General features: G+C 37.7%; 1 protein-coding gene across 3 annotated transcripts in view; it reads left to right on the top strand.

The window, feature by feature from the left end:
* RHOBTB3 (Rho related BTB domain containing 3) overlaps positions 1-16,616 on the top strand; it is a 59,994-nt gene extending 43,378 nt beyond the window's left edge. For 2 of the 3 annotated variants that reach the window (XM_015590485.2, XM_025047755.1), the window contains one exon: positions 14,847-16,616. In XM_015590485.2, coding sequence (XP_015445971.1) covers positions 14,847-14,899 — 53 coding nt within the window. In that variant the 3' untranslated portion in view covers positions 14,900-16,616. Of the gene's footprint in view, positions 1-4,638; positions 4,883-14,846 lie in introns of those variants that run through there. The other variant, XM_015590483.2, reaches the window with a different exon arrangement.
* The last annotated feature ends 451 nt before the right edge of the window (positions 16,617-17,067 follow it).

Here is a 17,067-nt window from a genome sequence, read left to right on the forward strand (position 1 = left end):
AGACAGGTTACATCAGATAGCATGACACATAAAATTCCGTTTTGAACAAGATACACCTCTCAGTCTTTAAGAAGTCAGTTACAAATGAAATGAATGAACACTTTGATTTTAGAATCACCTTCATTATGCCACTTTAGGTTACCTTCATTTGTAAAGGAAGAATAATCATTTTCCACTAACTGTTTTGTATACGTGTGTGATACACATGAAGAGTACTATAGCAACCTTGGCAGAAAGATACTCTTTAAATCCTTTGAGTTATTAGTTTTTATTTTATTACTTATACAATTACCTATAACATATATTATGATCACCTGGCATGGTGAAAAGCAGAACTCCAAGGTGTATTTTGAGAAGACGGGGTAAGAAGATGAGGCCATGTTAGTGATTGTCTTACATTCCTTTGATGGGAATCAAAAGAATACGGCAAGTACACCGCATCAGTGGTACCCGTTTATGTCCAGGACCAGCTGTAATGCATCCTCTTGGGCAGAGAAAAAAAGCCCCTTGTGGATAAGAGAGAATTTGATAGTCTCAGTAAGTAGTCACAAACTGGTAGTGTGTGAGTTGAATATAGTCTGCCAAGGTGTTTTATTTGAAGCACATGGTTTTTTGTTCCTTTCTTTCCTTAAGTTAGTATCAACATTTAAAAAATGCAATGTCACATTTTAAAATCCAAACTTTTGGCTTATTTCGAAATGTTGGAAGATCTAGCTTCTCTGGGCCCTTGTTCCCACACGACAGCAACCTGGAACTGAGTAGCATCTGACCACTTAAAGGAGCATGTTCCCCAGAGTGTCACAGTCCCTTCTCTTCTAGATTGCCTCACTCTTGGCCTCACTCACATGGTCACTTGAAGTTGAAAAGGGTTCTCGTCACAATCACTTTACAGCTTTCTTAAAGAATTGTCCATTTCGGTTTCAAAAATTATCAAATTGTTATTGAAAATCGGCAAATTGTTTTTTCTTAACTGCGAGTTTTTCTTCTTTAGAAGTGTTTAGAAATTGATCGGTGCGACTAGAAAAGATCTCTTGTCAGTGCTGGCACTGATACATCAGAACTCAGTTATATAATTCATTAAATATTAGACATTTTATATACTGGACTCTTATGAAAACAGACAGCAATACACAGGAATACAATTTAACCCTTGGCATTTATGGATTCATTATTCTCACAGTTAATTTAATTTGGTTCAATATTGTATTATGTATTTTATAATATAGTTTTTTTTGTCTTGTTTTTCTTTTCCCCTGGCCAGAGCTTATTTGTGATAACTTTTTTCCTGTCATTTTATCTCAATCGAGGGAGTAGTCTTATGTCACCTTTCTTTCCTAATGAAACCTAGAACTAATTTCCCTGAGCAGCTAGGTGGTTTCTGTTTATCCAGACCCCACACAGCTGGATCAAGACCTTGTGAATCCAAATTATAATCGCTGAGGTCAAACAGTAGATGGAGAGGTGAAAAACAACTCATAGAAGGAAAACTGAATGCTTATAGAAGAGAATACTGATGAGAAACAAGCTACTTCACCCAGAAGAGTGCCAGGATGCTTAGAAATTCAGAAAGCAGAATGAGGCTTGAGACTGAAAGCAGTTATTTGAATGTTGATTAAGAAGCTTTGACACGCAGCATACCACCCAGGCAGGCAATTGCTTCTCTCATGTCATTACAGGGATGGAAGGTTTATTCTGGGAAAAATTAAGGCAAAAAAGTTATAAAATCGTGAACTCTGAGTATAACTGAGATTGAGCAAAGAGCTGGACGGAAAACATGGGGGTTATGTGAAAGTGTGCACATTGTATAGTAAACCTCCAGCTTCCTTCTTATGTCCAGGTTCTAGAAGTCTGGCAGCCAGGTATTCACTACCTTGACTCCCACAGTCTGAGCATGAAATCGAAGCATTCTTCCCTGGCCTCAGAGAAAAAAAAAAAATGTACGGGTGCGATCATTTGGAAATTATCTCAGCGAATCCAATATTAATCTGCTCGGTCATGCTTCAGTGCATCCCACCAGACAGCAAGTCTTACCAATGCTCCAAAATTTGCTAAACAGCTTTCTAGTATCTCACTTTTTATGTAAAGAGATAGCTGAAGATCAATAGGTATTTGAGGCAGTATCCAACGTGAAAGATAGATACACAAACCAAAAGAAAATGAATAAAAATAAAAGAGACATGAATAAGAAAAACCTACAGTCTTTCTACCTGGGCATTTCTTTCCTCGTGAGTCTTTCTCTGTGTGGCTCTTTTACTGTTCACACAGAATACTTCTCTTAGGACACTTCCGGTCACCAAATGTATGGGGGTTTTACCCCACACCAAGCAATTCTCCACACCACCACCTGGATGTCCTACAATTTAACTCAATTTGGACACTCTATCTGAAGACAGTGATAGCGTCAGATCCTACAGGTTAAGGGCTCAGTCCCTCAAGATTGCCCCCCACCCCACTTCAGACACCAGTTGAAAGTTCATTGCTTCTGACCGACTGGTTATAGATCAGAGGTTCCAGTGACCCCTTCCTTGGGTATAATTAATTTGTTAGATCAGCTCACAGGACTCAAGGAAACACTTATGTTTACCAGTTTATTAAAGCTACAGATAAGAGATACATAGGGTGAGGTCTGGGAGGATCCAGAGTGCAGAAGCTTCTGTCCCAGTGGAGTTGGGGGTATGTCACCCTCTCTACACGTGACTGTGTCCACCAACCTGGAAGCTCTCTGAACACTGTAGTTTGGGAATTTTATGGAGGCTTCGTTACTTAGACATGATTGGTTGGTCAGCAGCTCCACGTTCAGCCCTTTTTTCCCTTCTTAAGAGAATGGAGGTGAGGGTGGGGCTGAAAAGTCTAAGCTTCTAATCATGGCTTCCCAGTGACCAGCCCTCATCCAGGACCCCACTAAGAGTTGCCTCATTATAACAAAAGACACTACTATCACCCAGGAAGTTACAAGGGTATCAGGAGCCCTGTTTCTGGAACTGGGGTTAAAGACTACATTTTAGAACAAAAGATGCTCCTATCGCTCTCATATTACTGAGACAATTACAAGGGTTTCAGGCATTCTGTGCCAGGAACTGGGGGCAGAGACCAATATATATTTTCTATTATCTCACCAGAAGGAACTTAGAGGAATAAAAAGACACAAGGAGTAGAAGAAAACCTAAAACAAAACAAACTCTAATATCCTCAAAGAATAAGAGATATACATATATAAAAAAGTAGGGATAGAATGTTATTAAAAAGAAACAATATTTGTAAAGACAGAAAATAGAATGATGGCTTCCAGGGACTTGGAGTAGGGAGCAATAGGAAATTGATAAATACAGGGTTTTAGTTTTGAAGACGAAAAGAATTCTAGGTCTTGATTGCACAACAATGTGAATGCACCTAATACTACTTAACATGTATTGAACACTTTAAATGGTTATAATGGTTTATTTTATTTTATGTGTATTTTACCATGATTTGCAAAGCATAAAAGAACAAGAAGTCATTCTTGGACATTAGAAATACAATAGCAGAAGAAAAAACAACTAAATAAAATAGTAGAAAGATAAAGATAAGGAAGTCTCCCAGAAAATAGGACAAAAAGATAAAGAGACAGCTAGGAGAGAGAAAAAGATTTTTTAAAAAAATTGGAGACTCAATCTAGGAGGCGAAGTACCTGAATACTAGACATTAGCACAGGAAAAAAAAAAAAAAAAACCAGTGAGGAGGAAATTATCAAGAAATAATACAGGACGTTATCTCAGTAATGAAGGACCTGAGTCAACAGATTGAAAGGATCTACTAAGTGCTCAGCTCATTGAATGTACAAGGTACATCATTGTGGCATGGAAGAATGCCAGCTGTAAATAGAAAAATCTATAAGTTTACAGGGTTGAAAAAAAAAAACCAATAGATCACTTACCAAGGACTGTGAATGTGAGTGGTAGTGTAATCCTTACAGCCTTGGGAACTAGAAAACTGGGGTACTGTCCTCAACATTCTGAGGGACATTTTCAGCCTGGAACTCTACCAAACCAAATTATGAATTGTGTGCAAGAATAGATTAAGGGCTTTTCATCACAAGCAAAGTTTCAAAAATACTTCTTATGCACCCCCCTTTTTCAGGAAGCTAATAAAGTTTCTGCTTCACCAAAACTAGAGGATAAACAAAAGGAAGGGCCTGGAGTCCAGGAGTAGAGGAATCCAACACAAAAGCATGAAGCAGGCCTAGAAAGCAAGACTACAGGAATGGAGAGGTTATCTAATAACTGTGACCTGGTGCAGGAGAAAACTGAGAGGACTTTAAAGAGTTTGGAAAGTTGAATTAGTTACAAAGAGAAAACCAATTATATGGAAAAAAAAAAAAAAAAAAGATTATCATCATCTCCAGGAAAAACAAGTCTTATTTGGGAGGGGAAAAAAAAGAACGTAATCAAATACTGCTTGATGAAGCAATTTACAAGATGTGTCCTGATGACCGATTTAACCAAAATTGTATTCAGTGATTTTTGGAAGGCTTGAGGGAGGAGTAGGGAATATACAGCAGAGCTTGGATATCGTCCATTAAATAGGAAACCAATAATTAATACCTAAGCTTGATCACAAATAAAATATATTCAGTTAACATTCTTTTTCTAAAAATTTTAGTGGAAGAACGCAGTTTTGTTGAAAAGCACAGATGGCCGTCGAATATGTACTTGAAGCAGCTTGCGGAATACAGGAAGTATATTCACTCCCGGAAATGCCGTTGCTTAGTAATGTAACCTGCGCTTTTATATACATACACTTTTTAAATTATTACTAGGAAGAATGGGATACCTCTGGCTTCCAGTAAAATTCCTGTGACCGAAACCAATAATAGGCATTAAAAAAAAATCATCTTATAGCTTAATGTGTTTATTAGCTTTCTTTGAAAAAAACTATTGTGATCTTAAAAGGGAACAAAATAGACCATAGGCTAAATCTAAGGCTTTACCCTAGTATATAAAGTTGGTGTACAGCTACTTTTACCTTTTAAGATGCCGTTACTTTAGTGATATTAATACCCTTCCTGGTTAAGAAATGTTTAAATTTTTTAAAAAATCATATAAGATTCAGAAATTTCATCATGTCTGATTAATTATTCTGTTAAAATGAGGGGTATTGAAAGACTCAATATGACTGTTCTATAATGAAAAATCTAGGGGAAGACTGATCAATCTGAGACTTGAGGAATAGAAATTTGCCTGGGATTTTGCATGTGAAATGCCACTTAGTTCCAAATCAGTGACAGAGTTTGAACCATCATGAAAAAAAAAGTCTTTTTTTATCTGAACAACCCAACTGAGCCACCTTGTCTCTTCTCTGATTTTGAGTAGGTAGGAAACTTAAATAGGTGACTTTATGGCCAGATAACCTGTGTGGTTGCACAAGGCCCTACACTTAGAAGGGGCCCTGCATGGTTCACTACTCTGCTATCGCCATTTTGAAATTTGTAATATTGTTTGAAGAAGGACCTTGCATTTCCACTTTGTACTAGGCCCCCCAAATGACGTCTATCTCCTAGCAGGATATACACTATGTTTTCTTGCTCAAACATCATTCTTCCTGAAAGCAGAAAAGAGACACTGACATCAAGGGAAGAAAAGGAGGCTTTCTGGAGGAAAGAGAGAATATGGGAATTCTGGGATCTTTGGAGAAGCCTGTCCCACCCAGGGCCTATGCTGCCACTTCAGCTGGCAACTGAGAAATTCTTTGTGTTATCTTAGCTTTAAAACACTCACAGTTCTGGCTCTTATCACAGTTGAACAACTACTTTCTTGATCATTCTGTAATACCAAGATATAGGTAAAAGTGACTGACCAGCATGACTTTAATGTGCATTTATCAAGATGCTCATAGGAAAGCATGCTTTCTATAGAATTCTCTATCAAAGGTTGAAGACTTTTGTTTTGGTGATTTACTAAGATTAAGATGTCAGTGGCTTGAATTGTTTGAATATTTTCTGAGGACCTCAAGGTTATTTGATGAGAAGTAGCATGAATCTTGTCCTTCCGGGTTAGAGAAAGGATATAAATGAAGTTGTTAATGTAGAGAAAGTGGTACTAGAATAGAGGACAAAATTATAGTTTATATTACATGTCAACAAAAATAATTACATCAGGTGCTTACAAGCTGAGAGATGGAAAACTAGATTACTATTTTATTGTTAGCATCATTTTCATCTGTAATGCAGTATTGGATATCTTTTTACTTTCATTTCCATTTACTTTAGAATACACATAGTTTTCCAACTGTTAAAAGGTTTGATTAAACAGTTTTATACTATAGCATTAGAATCACATACAGTTAGTCCTTAGATGTATACCAGCACTGTCAGAGTAAAACAGTAAAAATTTCCTCCATATATATTCCAAGAAACCTGATTTTAATTGATTTGTGTTGATGAAGATTGCTGGAATACATTTGATGTTTTTTGTATTTTAATCACTTGAGTTAATCAATTATTGGCAAATCCCATTTGACAAGGATTATTAGCCTTGTAAAGAATAGATAATGTAGTAGATTTCTAGAAATTCATTCACATTTAAGAACTTTTAAAATGCAGTGATAACATTTTGTTCTTCATGAGCATATTCTTACCCCTATGTGAATTACAGCATTTAAGATTCTAAATCAGTAACTTTTAATCTAAGAAATTAAAAAATATAAGTTCTAAAGCAAAATATTTTCTTGCAAATACTATTTAACCTTTAAATAGTCCATAGATAATTTTTGGATTGTTTGGAGTTGAGTTTGGGATTTGGTGCTCTGGTGGTGATGAGCTTGTAGTTTTTATTATAAAAGTCCTTTATCACCTGTGTGAGTGACCCAGACATGCAGATGTCATGGCTCTCCAGAGCCAATCAGGACAGTAATCAAATTGGTTTTTAAACCTAGATTAAAACCCTTGAATTAACTCAAACTAACAAGAAATTAAGCTATCTTGGAGAAATGAGTGCTCTTTGGAGTTTTTTTAATTGAAAGATTATTTCTAGATGAATGTATGCTCTCTACTGATTTCTGTTTTCAATATATTTACCAGTCATTTTAATTAGAGAATATAATGTTTGGTAGAATTACAGCCTTTTCTTTACGGGCCAAGTTTTCACCCTTATATAACCCTTTGTATTCTTTTGAATACTCTGTTCATGTGATAGGAGAGTAGGCCTGTAATATAAAAGTTTCAGTAACATAACTGAAATTCACCCTGTCTAAGCCAGCATGGTGGCTTTGTGTTGGGCAGTAGCAGAAAACTAAATTGAATAAATTTGACTTCTAAGACAGCTAAACTTTTTAACTGTAATTTTAAAAACTACACTACAATGATTTAGTTAAGTAGATAAAAATGTTCTTGAGTATTTTATTTAAAGCATTTAAAGCATCATATTTAATTCAGTCTTTAATAATTTTGCAAAGAAGGGTATGTGTGTATTTTAATATAGCTTGACCTGAATTTATATGTTTTTAGCTTTAGTATTTAATATTTTGTAACAAATAAACCTTTTTTTTAAAAAAAAAAACAAGTTTAATACAGTGTTCTGTCATTATTTTATCTTGGATGTTAAAATGCTGGAATGAATTTGGGAATACTGCTTTGTGTTTCTCAAACATAATTGTGTTTCACAGGTAATTTCCATTATGTGTATAATGTTTAGAGTATTGCTGAAATTCTGGATGGTTCGTATGCATGTGATGAGATAAAGAAATTTATATTACAGCTTATATAGAAAATTATACTTAACAACCGTTACCAGAATTTCCCTTAACAAAATAACTGCCTTTATTTGGAAAAATGCTTTGATAATTATTTAGTATATAAGTGAGCCCCCATAGGCTCGGCCAAGACTTTTGAGAAGTAGAGAAGCTGCTCTGCATAATAAATAAGCATTTGGAACTTTCCAGAGCTGGGGAACCCATATAGGAGAAGAAGAGAGACCAGTCATAATGTGAGGATGGAGTGTATACGATATAATACAACCCCTGCCCCAAGAGGTTTCCACATTGTCAGTAAAGTCTGCCAAACCCATAAGGGCTCCCACATTTCACTGGAATTGTGTTTCTAACACAAATCTGACCTGGGAATATACCCTTCTAGAAGACCCCTATTACCTATAGAAGAACCTCCACAGTTCTCACTGCCTTCCATTACATATCCCATCTTTTCTACCTTGACTCACAGGACTGTCCATCCAGATTGCCTCTGTACTTGCACACCTCATATTCTTCCTGTGGCTTGGCTTGGGTTCCCATTCCCCATCTACTTTGGAAACTCCTGCATATCCTGTAAAGCCCAACTTAAATGTTAAGTCTCTTTTGCTTTCCCTGACTCTCCCAGGAAGAGTTGATTCTGCATGTGTCTTTCGTAGCTTTTTATTCATACCTTTCTCATGGCACTTATTGTATTTTAGGTATTTGTGTATTGGTGATCTCTCCTTGGCTATAACTGGAGGACAGGGACCAAGTCTTCATTTATCTTTGTGACTCACTCCCCAACTTTCCATCAAGTACAGGGACTGACATAGACTCTGTCTATGAAATAAATGGCACTGAAAAGGCCAGATTGCCTTATCTGGAACAATGATCGAAACTTTCAAATGCAAATAAGTATGCTCACACGTGAAGCGCTATTTGCCTCGTCAGGAGTAGCCTAAGTCAGTTGACATGTGGGACCTTGTGACTAGGGTAGATGGCTATCTAGGGAGTTGATGAACATAGAATGAAAGAGTGATAAGTGGTGGATCTTTGAGGAGATGCAAAACATGTACAAAATGATATATGGGAGCCCCTCTTCCTGGGAGTCTCTGCTAGATATTGGGCAGCAAGATGAGTTAGGGTGCACAGAATAGTTCTTATTGGGCATAATGAAAGGAATATGGCCCTTGTTAAACATAGCGTTTGTATGCAAACTATCCTTTACCTGCAAATGATTCCCCTGGCATGCAGGTGGCTATGTTCTCAAAATCTTAGTTTTCCTGCTCTACTGTTATTATGTTCAGCAGTGAGCTAATGATAACATTTATATGAGAGTGTCTGACATTCTCTCAGATGTTCAGAGCAAAGAGCTCTCCTATTTACTCCCTTTTAAAAAAATAGCATACAATTTAGTGGACATAATATATTACTTATTTTTAAAGATTAAGTGGAAAGGAGATGGGATCTCAGCCCCTCTTCCTTTGCTGGAAACTTGGACTGGAAAGACCCTCTTTAACTCAAAAACCGATTAGCCAAAACAGTAATTTTTCCTTAAAGGCTGAGCTTAGTCCCTCGTCTATGGCTTAGTGCCTGTCTTGTTTATAACGACAGATTTTGCTACTATCTCAGAATACACTTTTTCCCCTTGAAAATTGTCTACCTTTCTGTTTTCTGATTTAAAAAAAAAAAAAAAATCAGCTGCCCTATAAGAAATTGGAAGCAGTTTTGGATCACAATCATAAATAATGTTTTTAAGACAAAGGGCTTATAGGACAAAGTTTGGTTAGACCAGTTTTGTGAACCCTAGGACTTCTTATCACAGGTAGCAGGAAATTACAAAGTAGCCACTGTCCCCCTCACACAGGCCTGTCTCACAATTCTGAGTGCTTTTTCTTTGCTTCTCTTGCTTTTGCCTTCACTTTTAGTAAGTTTAAGGCTGTAGAAAAATAACTACCATTCCCTCAGTTCCAGTTTTCATAAAATTTATGTAGACCATTTTTATTTTGATAGAAAACTCTTGTCTAATTTGCTCCCCATGGTCGTCTAGGTGACTGAACACATCATTGTTCTTGGGTCTTAAGTCCCTTGGTTGGAAGAAGAGTAGGGAGTAGGGGTGGTTTTCTAAATTTACGGTGACTTCCTTTGAGGAATGAATTGCCTTAGAGTAAATGAGGCCATACCAGAATCCCTAAGAGGGCACAAATAGAACCTCTCTGGTAATGGTTGGAAAGGCTGATTACGATGCTGTTAGTGCCCAGGAGTGGTTCAAATGCTTTCCTTGACTAAATGGAAAGCAAGTTATTTCTACTGGGCAAGAATTCAAATGTAAGAATTCTCATTTAAATAAAATAGATACTGTCAAGAATTGCCTGGGCATTTTCCTCAGATATGTACTACCACCACCACCACCATCAACAGCCAAACTTTCTGTTTTATAACTCTGACTTTTTTCTTTTTTTTAACCCTCACTATTTTTAATGAATGTGGTAAGAAAGGCTGATCTTGTATGGGACTTTGATAGGCATCAAGGGTTCCTAAGCTGCTATGGGGTACCAGTCTGGACATAGTAGTTGCTTAAGAAATGTCTGTTGGATGTGACAGGGCACAGGTGATAGAATACCCAGCAGAGTTACCGGTCTCCGAGTCGACAGTGTTGACTGTTGTGACCAGGTGCCCCATTTCTGCTTAAGGACCAGGGAACTTGACCAGAGGGACACAGAGGACACCCACAGCAGAAGTGGGTGAGTCTCCACCTTCAAGGGACTTCAAGGGGGCAGGTCCTTCAGGGAGGGGCAAGTGCGGAAGGACAGGAGAGACACCCCATGTGAGATACCCCAGGAACAACTTCAAGAAACTTAGCGACCTGCATCCTGTCAGGCAGAGGTGTAATCGAGTGAAATTTCTGTTACTACTGTTTATATGAACTCTGTATACTAATGAGGGCCGAGGTAATTGAAGTCTTATTATTTTAATGTTACCATTGATGGCACTTTTACTAAGGCCAGGCGTTTTGCATGTATTGTTCCTTTAGAAGAAACAGTATAGCACAGGAAAGTAGTTTGGTGGGATGATTAAACACAAGGGTGTTGAAGCCAGACTGCCCAGGTTGATTCAGATCCAAGTTCTACCTCTTACTGTATGACCACGGACAGGTGATGTGGCCTCTCCCTGGACTTCGTTTACTCATTTATACAGTGGAGGTACTGGAAATAACAACCTCACAGTTTCATTGGGAGGAGTAAATGTCATGCACATAAAATGCTGAAACCAGTGTCTTGCACAGAGTTAGCACTCTATAAGTATTAGTGCTGTTATCATCACATTGTTTCTGCAATCTCATGAGCCAGGTACTTTCAGTATCTTTATTCTAAAATGAGCCCAGTAACAGCCTAAGGCCATGTAGTTAATCAACATCAGAGCTGGGAAGAACTCAGACCTGATTCCAAATCCCACATGCTCTACCAACCAGCAAAGAGCCTCCATAAGCATTCCTAGAAAAATGGAAAATAATCCAGCTAAGGCTGGAATTGAAGGTTCTGCAACTGCTGGCTTTGTAGAAAGACAAAACTGGACATGTCCCTGGGAGACACGCTCTTTGAGCTTCCTTGCAAGGCTGACTTCAAGGTCAAGGAGTCTTCAAGGTCATCACCTCTTCCCTACCTCCATCCCTGCTCAGAAAACTATTCAAATGTTATGACTGGTTAACACACCACCTTTGTGGTTAATATTTGAAATAAATAACCTAAGGCTGATGACGGGAAAACAAATGGCATATCCTGATACGGTGTAGTCAGAGGGAAAGGTTGGCTGGCTGCAGAGCCCATTCCACCCCAACAGCTGGAATGAGGTTTCTCTGTTAATCCTCTTTCTTTTTAATTAATTTTAACTTGACTAGTTAATTTCATTAATTTTTAATTCTATACTAAGAACCCAAACTGGAGAAATGTGCTAGCCACAGGCACACAGGAAGTAGACTAACCGGGATTTGAATTCTGTCCGTGTTACTTCTAAGCTATAGAAATCTATACTTAGAACAGCAATTTCAGGTTCTTGGACCAGCTCCTGTAGCAACTCTACAGCTTAGGTTAATGTTCTCTAATTGAGTTGTACAACTGAAATGAGTTACATTCGCTATAAAATTTGCCTTAAAGTTGTTTTAAAAAGAAAAGGAGAAAGGGAAAAAAGAAAAGAAGGGAGGGAGGAATGAGTTAGGAAGTATTCCTTCTGCTTCTGTCCTCTGAAAGATAGTAGAGAATTGGTATAATTTTCTTCTTAAATGTTTGCTAGAATTTACCCGTGAATCCATCTTGGCCTGATGTTTTCTGTTTTGGAAGGTTTTTAATTATTGATTCAATTTCTTTAATAGATCTGTAGGCCTATTCAGATTGTCTGTTTCTTCCTGTGTGAGTTTTGGCAAGTCATGTCTTTTAAGAAATTGGTCCATTTTATCTAGGTTATCAAATTTGTGGGCACAGAATTGTTGAGTGTGCCTCTATTAGCTTTAATGTCCATGGGCTCTGCAGTGATATATCCTCTTTCATTTCTGGTATTAGTAACTTGTGTCCTCTCTCTTTTCTTAGCCTGGGTAGAGACTTATTGATTTTACTGATCTTTTTCAAAGAACCAGCTTTGGGTTTTATTGATTTTTCTCAATTTCCTGTTTTCGATTTCATTGATTTCTGCTCTACTTTTTCTTTTCTCCTGCTTAATGTGTTCTTTTTTTTTCATTTCCAAAATAGAAGTTTGATAGACTAATTTTAGGTCTTTTTTTAATATATGCATTCAGTGAAAAAAATTTCCTCCAAACATCCCACAAATTTCAATAAGTTGTCTGTTTTCATTCATCAAAATATTTTAAATTTCTTTTGAGATTTCTTATATGACTCATTTGTTATTTGGAAGTGTGTCATTTAACACTCACGTATTTTAGGATTTTTCAGGTATCTCTGTTGTCGATTTCTAGTTTAATTCCACTGTGGTCTGAGAGCAGACATTACATGATTTCTATTCTTTTAAATTTGCGATGGCCCAGAATGTGATTTATCCTGGTAGATGTTCCATGTGAGCTTAAGAAGAATGTCTATTCTGCTGTTGTTGGATGTAGTCTATAGGTGTCGATAATATCCAGTTGATTGATGGTGTTGAGTTTAACGTTGTTCTGATTTTTTGCTTGCTGGACCTGTTCATTTCTGATAGAGGGGTGTCGAAGTCTTTAAAATATTTCGTCGGACCTGCTAACAGTTGTTACAGTGCAGTGAATTAGGGATTTCTCTTAATTAACTCTCCAAATGTAATAGTCAATTCATCCATTGTTACAGTTCTATCAGTTTTTGCCTCATGTATTTTGATGCTCTGTTGTTATTGCGTACATGTTAAGGATTGTTATGTCTTCTTGGAGAATTTATCCTTTTATTTTTATGTACCACCTCTCTTTATCCTTGGTAACTTAACTTGCTTTGAAGTCTGCCCTACCTAAAATTAATATAGCTACTCCTGCTTTCTTTTGGTTAGTGTTAGTATGGTGTATCTTTCCCCATCCATTTATTTTTAATCTATGTGTCTTTATATTTAAAGTGAGTTTCCTATAGACATACAGTTGAGTATTATTTTTTGATCCATTCTGATAATTTCTTTTAACTGGTGTATTTAGACCATTGACATTCAAAGTGATTATTGATATACCTGGATTAATATCTACCTACCATATTTGTTACTGCTAGTTGTTGCCCTCGTTTTTTCCTACTTTTGTCTTTCTTTTTTTTTTTTTCTGTCTTTTGTGGTTTTAATTGAGCATTTTATATGATTCTATTTTTTTCTCCTTTCATAATAAGTCAGTTTTTTTAACTTTTTTTTTTTAATGATTGCCTAGAGTTTGCAATATACATTTACAACTAATCCAAGTCCACTTTTAAATAACACTATACTACTTCACAGGTAGTATGAATACCTTATAAGAAAATAATCCTAATTCCTCCTTCTTGTCCCTTGTATCATTGCTGTCACTCATTTCATGTGTTCAAGATGTTGAGGAACAACCTTTGTGGACACAGCTTCCGGCTGAGTTCTCTAATTTGGCCTTCCCAGGAGTTGTCAGTCCTCTATCCCCAGAGTGAATCCTTTGGTCCTCATTTAACACTTCTAGTTAGAACCCAGGACAGATTATGTTAAAGAACATCCACACCCAATCCTCACAGTGACTTGGGAGATTAATAAGGAAAGTACAGAATCCTCACCTTAAACCAACTTGTAATTTTATGCATAGAGTATTTCAAGTTTCACAAGGCACACAGGAGAAAAGTGAGAGAGCAGTTGCTCTGCTCTCCTCTGAGAAAGATCAGCTGCAGGCTCTGCCCAGAGGCTGTAGTCCTGCTGACTGGGAGGGAGAACCCCACTGAGCAGGAAGAGCCACTGGGATAAAACCCCAGGAGCAGTAGATACAACCCAGAAGGTTACACAAAGTTCTGTGCTTTCATTGGCTCTTCTAATCTTTTATCTCCTCCTTTCTTTAAAAGTCACCTGGGGACAGGAAATATAAATCTGTGTATAAATATAAACCCATGTTTAAATATCACTTGTGCTTAAAGGGACCAGGCCAGAATTCTCTTCCACTAATTAGTAAGATAAAAGTCTGCCCCTTCAGATGTTCAATGTATTTAATAAGAAAGGAATTTTACTTAAAATATCTCAGGAGCCCAGTTCTTTAAAATATTTCCTGGGACCTGCTAACAATTTTACGGTGCAGCGAATCAAGGAGCATGGCTTTCTCTCATACCTAAATGTTAAGATAATGGTTTAATAATACTCATTGGGGATATCAATATTGTGGTCTGGGCCACATGGGCTCATTTATCACCCCTACCAGTTGTTTCCCATCAAGGGTCATCTTTGGACAGCTTTGAATTGGGAGGAATGACTGCCAGTTGTCTCACTCCAGGGGCCAGGCTGGAAGCAGCAGGCTGATGGCAATTATTAAATGAGGCACAGGGATTGGTTAAATCACTTGCTTTTTAAACAGAAGGAGTAGAGCTCTGGCTATAATTTTTTTGCCTGGTTATTCTTGTCGCTGTCCTCTGCCAACCTCTTGTGCCAACCTCTCGGTGCTCTTTGGATGATAGTCCTTTCTGTCCTTGCACTTCACACAGAATTTGTCTACAAGGAGCTGGCAGAAAACATCACAGGAGCGTCTACACAGTGACCAGGAGGCTGCCAAAAGCCTTTCCCCTGCTTGGCAGCCAGAACTGGAGTCGAGGCCCAACCCCCAGCTGATGAACTGGAGAAACTGAATGGCTCAAGAGAAAAACATCCAGGAACTAACAGTTGTGGGATCTGTACCTGATCATTCATTCATTCATTCATTCATTCATTTAAACACCTAACAGATATTTATCAAATGCTTACTTATGTGCAGGTAGTCTTCTCAATGCTGTAGATAACTATAGTAAATAAACATAGGCGTTCCTGGCCTCAAGGGGCTTACATTTTAGTGGTGAAGACAGACAGTTAACAAAATAAATAAGTAGAGCATACAATACATTAGGTGATAAATGCTATAGAGAGAAATAAGGGAAAGGTAGTAAAATTTTTAAACAGTGACGTGGAACTTTGCTTAGAAGGTGATATTTAAACAAACACTATGGTGAAACCCACCAGTTGACAAGCCCAATCTATGCACACAAATCTTCCAGCCAGTTTTTGCTGTGTCATTCTTAAATATTGACAGCCAGATCTCAACTATTTAATACATAACATTGGAAAGCCTTCAAATGTAAAGCAGGAATAGAAAATAGGGACTCAGAGGGAAGAGAGGAAATATAGGAATCAGAAGACAGCTTTTTAAAAAGTCCAACTATAATTAAAATCCTTTGAGAGATAAAAGAAGTTATTGTATCTATGAAACAAGAACAAGAAAAAAAAGGAAAGAACCAAAAACAGCTCTTGGAAATGAAAAAATCGTAGTTGGAAACACAATCACAATAACCTCAGAGAGATAAGGTACTGCATTTATGAAACAATTCTATAAAAAGAGATGTTCAGGTAATACTGAAGGGCTATTGGAAATTAAAAACACGAAATCAAAAATTAAAAACTCAATAGAAAAATAAGATAAAGATAAGTAAAGTCCCTAGAGGAAAAAATATAACAAAAATTAAAGGACAAGTCCAGGAAAGCCAATGCCTGATTGCTAAGAGTTCCAGAAAGAGAACAAGAAAATGGAGGGGAGGAAAGTATCCATAAAATAATCCGATAAATTTTCCAGTGGGCCCTCCAAACCTCCAAGTAGCCCCCATAATATGTGAAATTACACCATCGCCATGGCACGTCACTGTGGTATTTCAGAGCACAGGGCTCAAAGAGAAGATTCTGTAAGCTTCCAGAATATAAAACAAACAAGATAACCAAACAGGTCTTCTACAAAGGATCAGGAATCAGAATGGCTTCAGGTTTCTTAACACCAACACTGAAAGCAAAAGACAATGAGCAGTGTCTTCAAACTTCTGGAGGAAAATGATTTCTAAATAAGAGCTATATCCAGATGAACTGTCATCAAATATGAGGGTAGAATCACAGTATTTTCAGATAAGCAGGATTCCCAAAAGTTTATTTCTCATTCTCTCTTAATACCTACGGAGGCTACATGGTCCTCTGCAATGAAAAAGAAAGACACAATCTGTGAGTTTTCCCCCAATTTCTTTTGGAGTAGATCTTCCTGAGTATTAGTGGGGCAAGAGGCTTCCCAAGAGGGACACCATTGTCTAGCCTGCCCTGCCGCTAAGTGCAGCCATGAGCTAAGTTCTGGCCAATGGGATGTGAGCAGAAGTCGTGCATACAATCCCTGTGTTGATGTGACTTCATGAAGCAAAGCCACCTGCCTGCCTCTAGACTGTTATGAGAAAAATAAGTTTGTATTACAATTTTACATCTTTATTGCAGTTTAGATACCGTGTGTGTGTGTGTGTGTGTGTGTGTGTGCGCGCGCGCGCGCGCGCGTGCGCACACATGTGTGTTGTTGCTAGGTGGGGGAGAGTGTGTGTGTGTGTGTGTGTGTGTGTGTGTGTGTGTGTGTATCAGGTGCAGGAAACAGCGGATCCAACCCAGGAGAGAGGGAAATGGAAAATGGAATCCCAAGAATGACCGTGAAGAGAGAGTCTCAAAAGAGAGCTGAGCCCCGATGAAGAAGATGCCCAGTGCAGGTTGAAGCAGAGTGATCCTCCACACTGAGGGGGCTCTACTGCTGTATTTATTTTTAGCCTGAAGACAGAACACCTAAATGAGCCTGAAGCAGATCCTTACCTGTACTTAGCTTGCCTTGTACTGCTGACATTTCTTTTCTCTATGCCACACACTTGGCTATTTTAGGGGGTG

This window comes from Pteropus alecto, unplaced genomic scaffold (genome assembly GCF_000325575.1).
Source record: "Pteropus alecto unplaced genomic scaffold, ASM32557v1 scaffold20, whole genome shotgun sequence".
Lineage (NCBI taxonomy): Eukaryota > Metazoa > Chordata > Mammalia > Chiroptera > Pteropodidae > Pteropus > Pteropus alecto.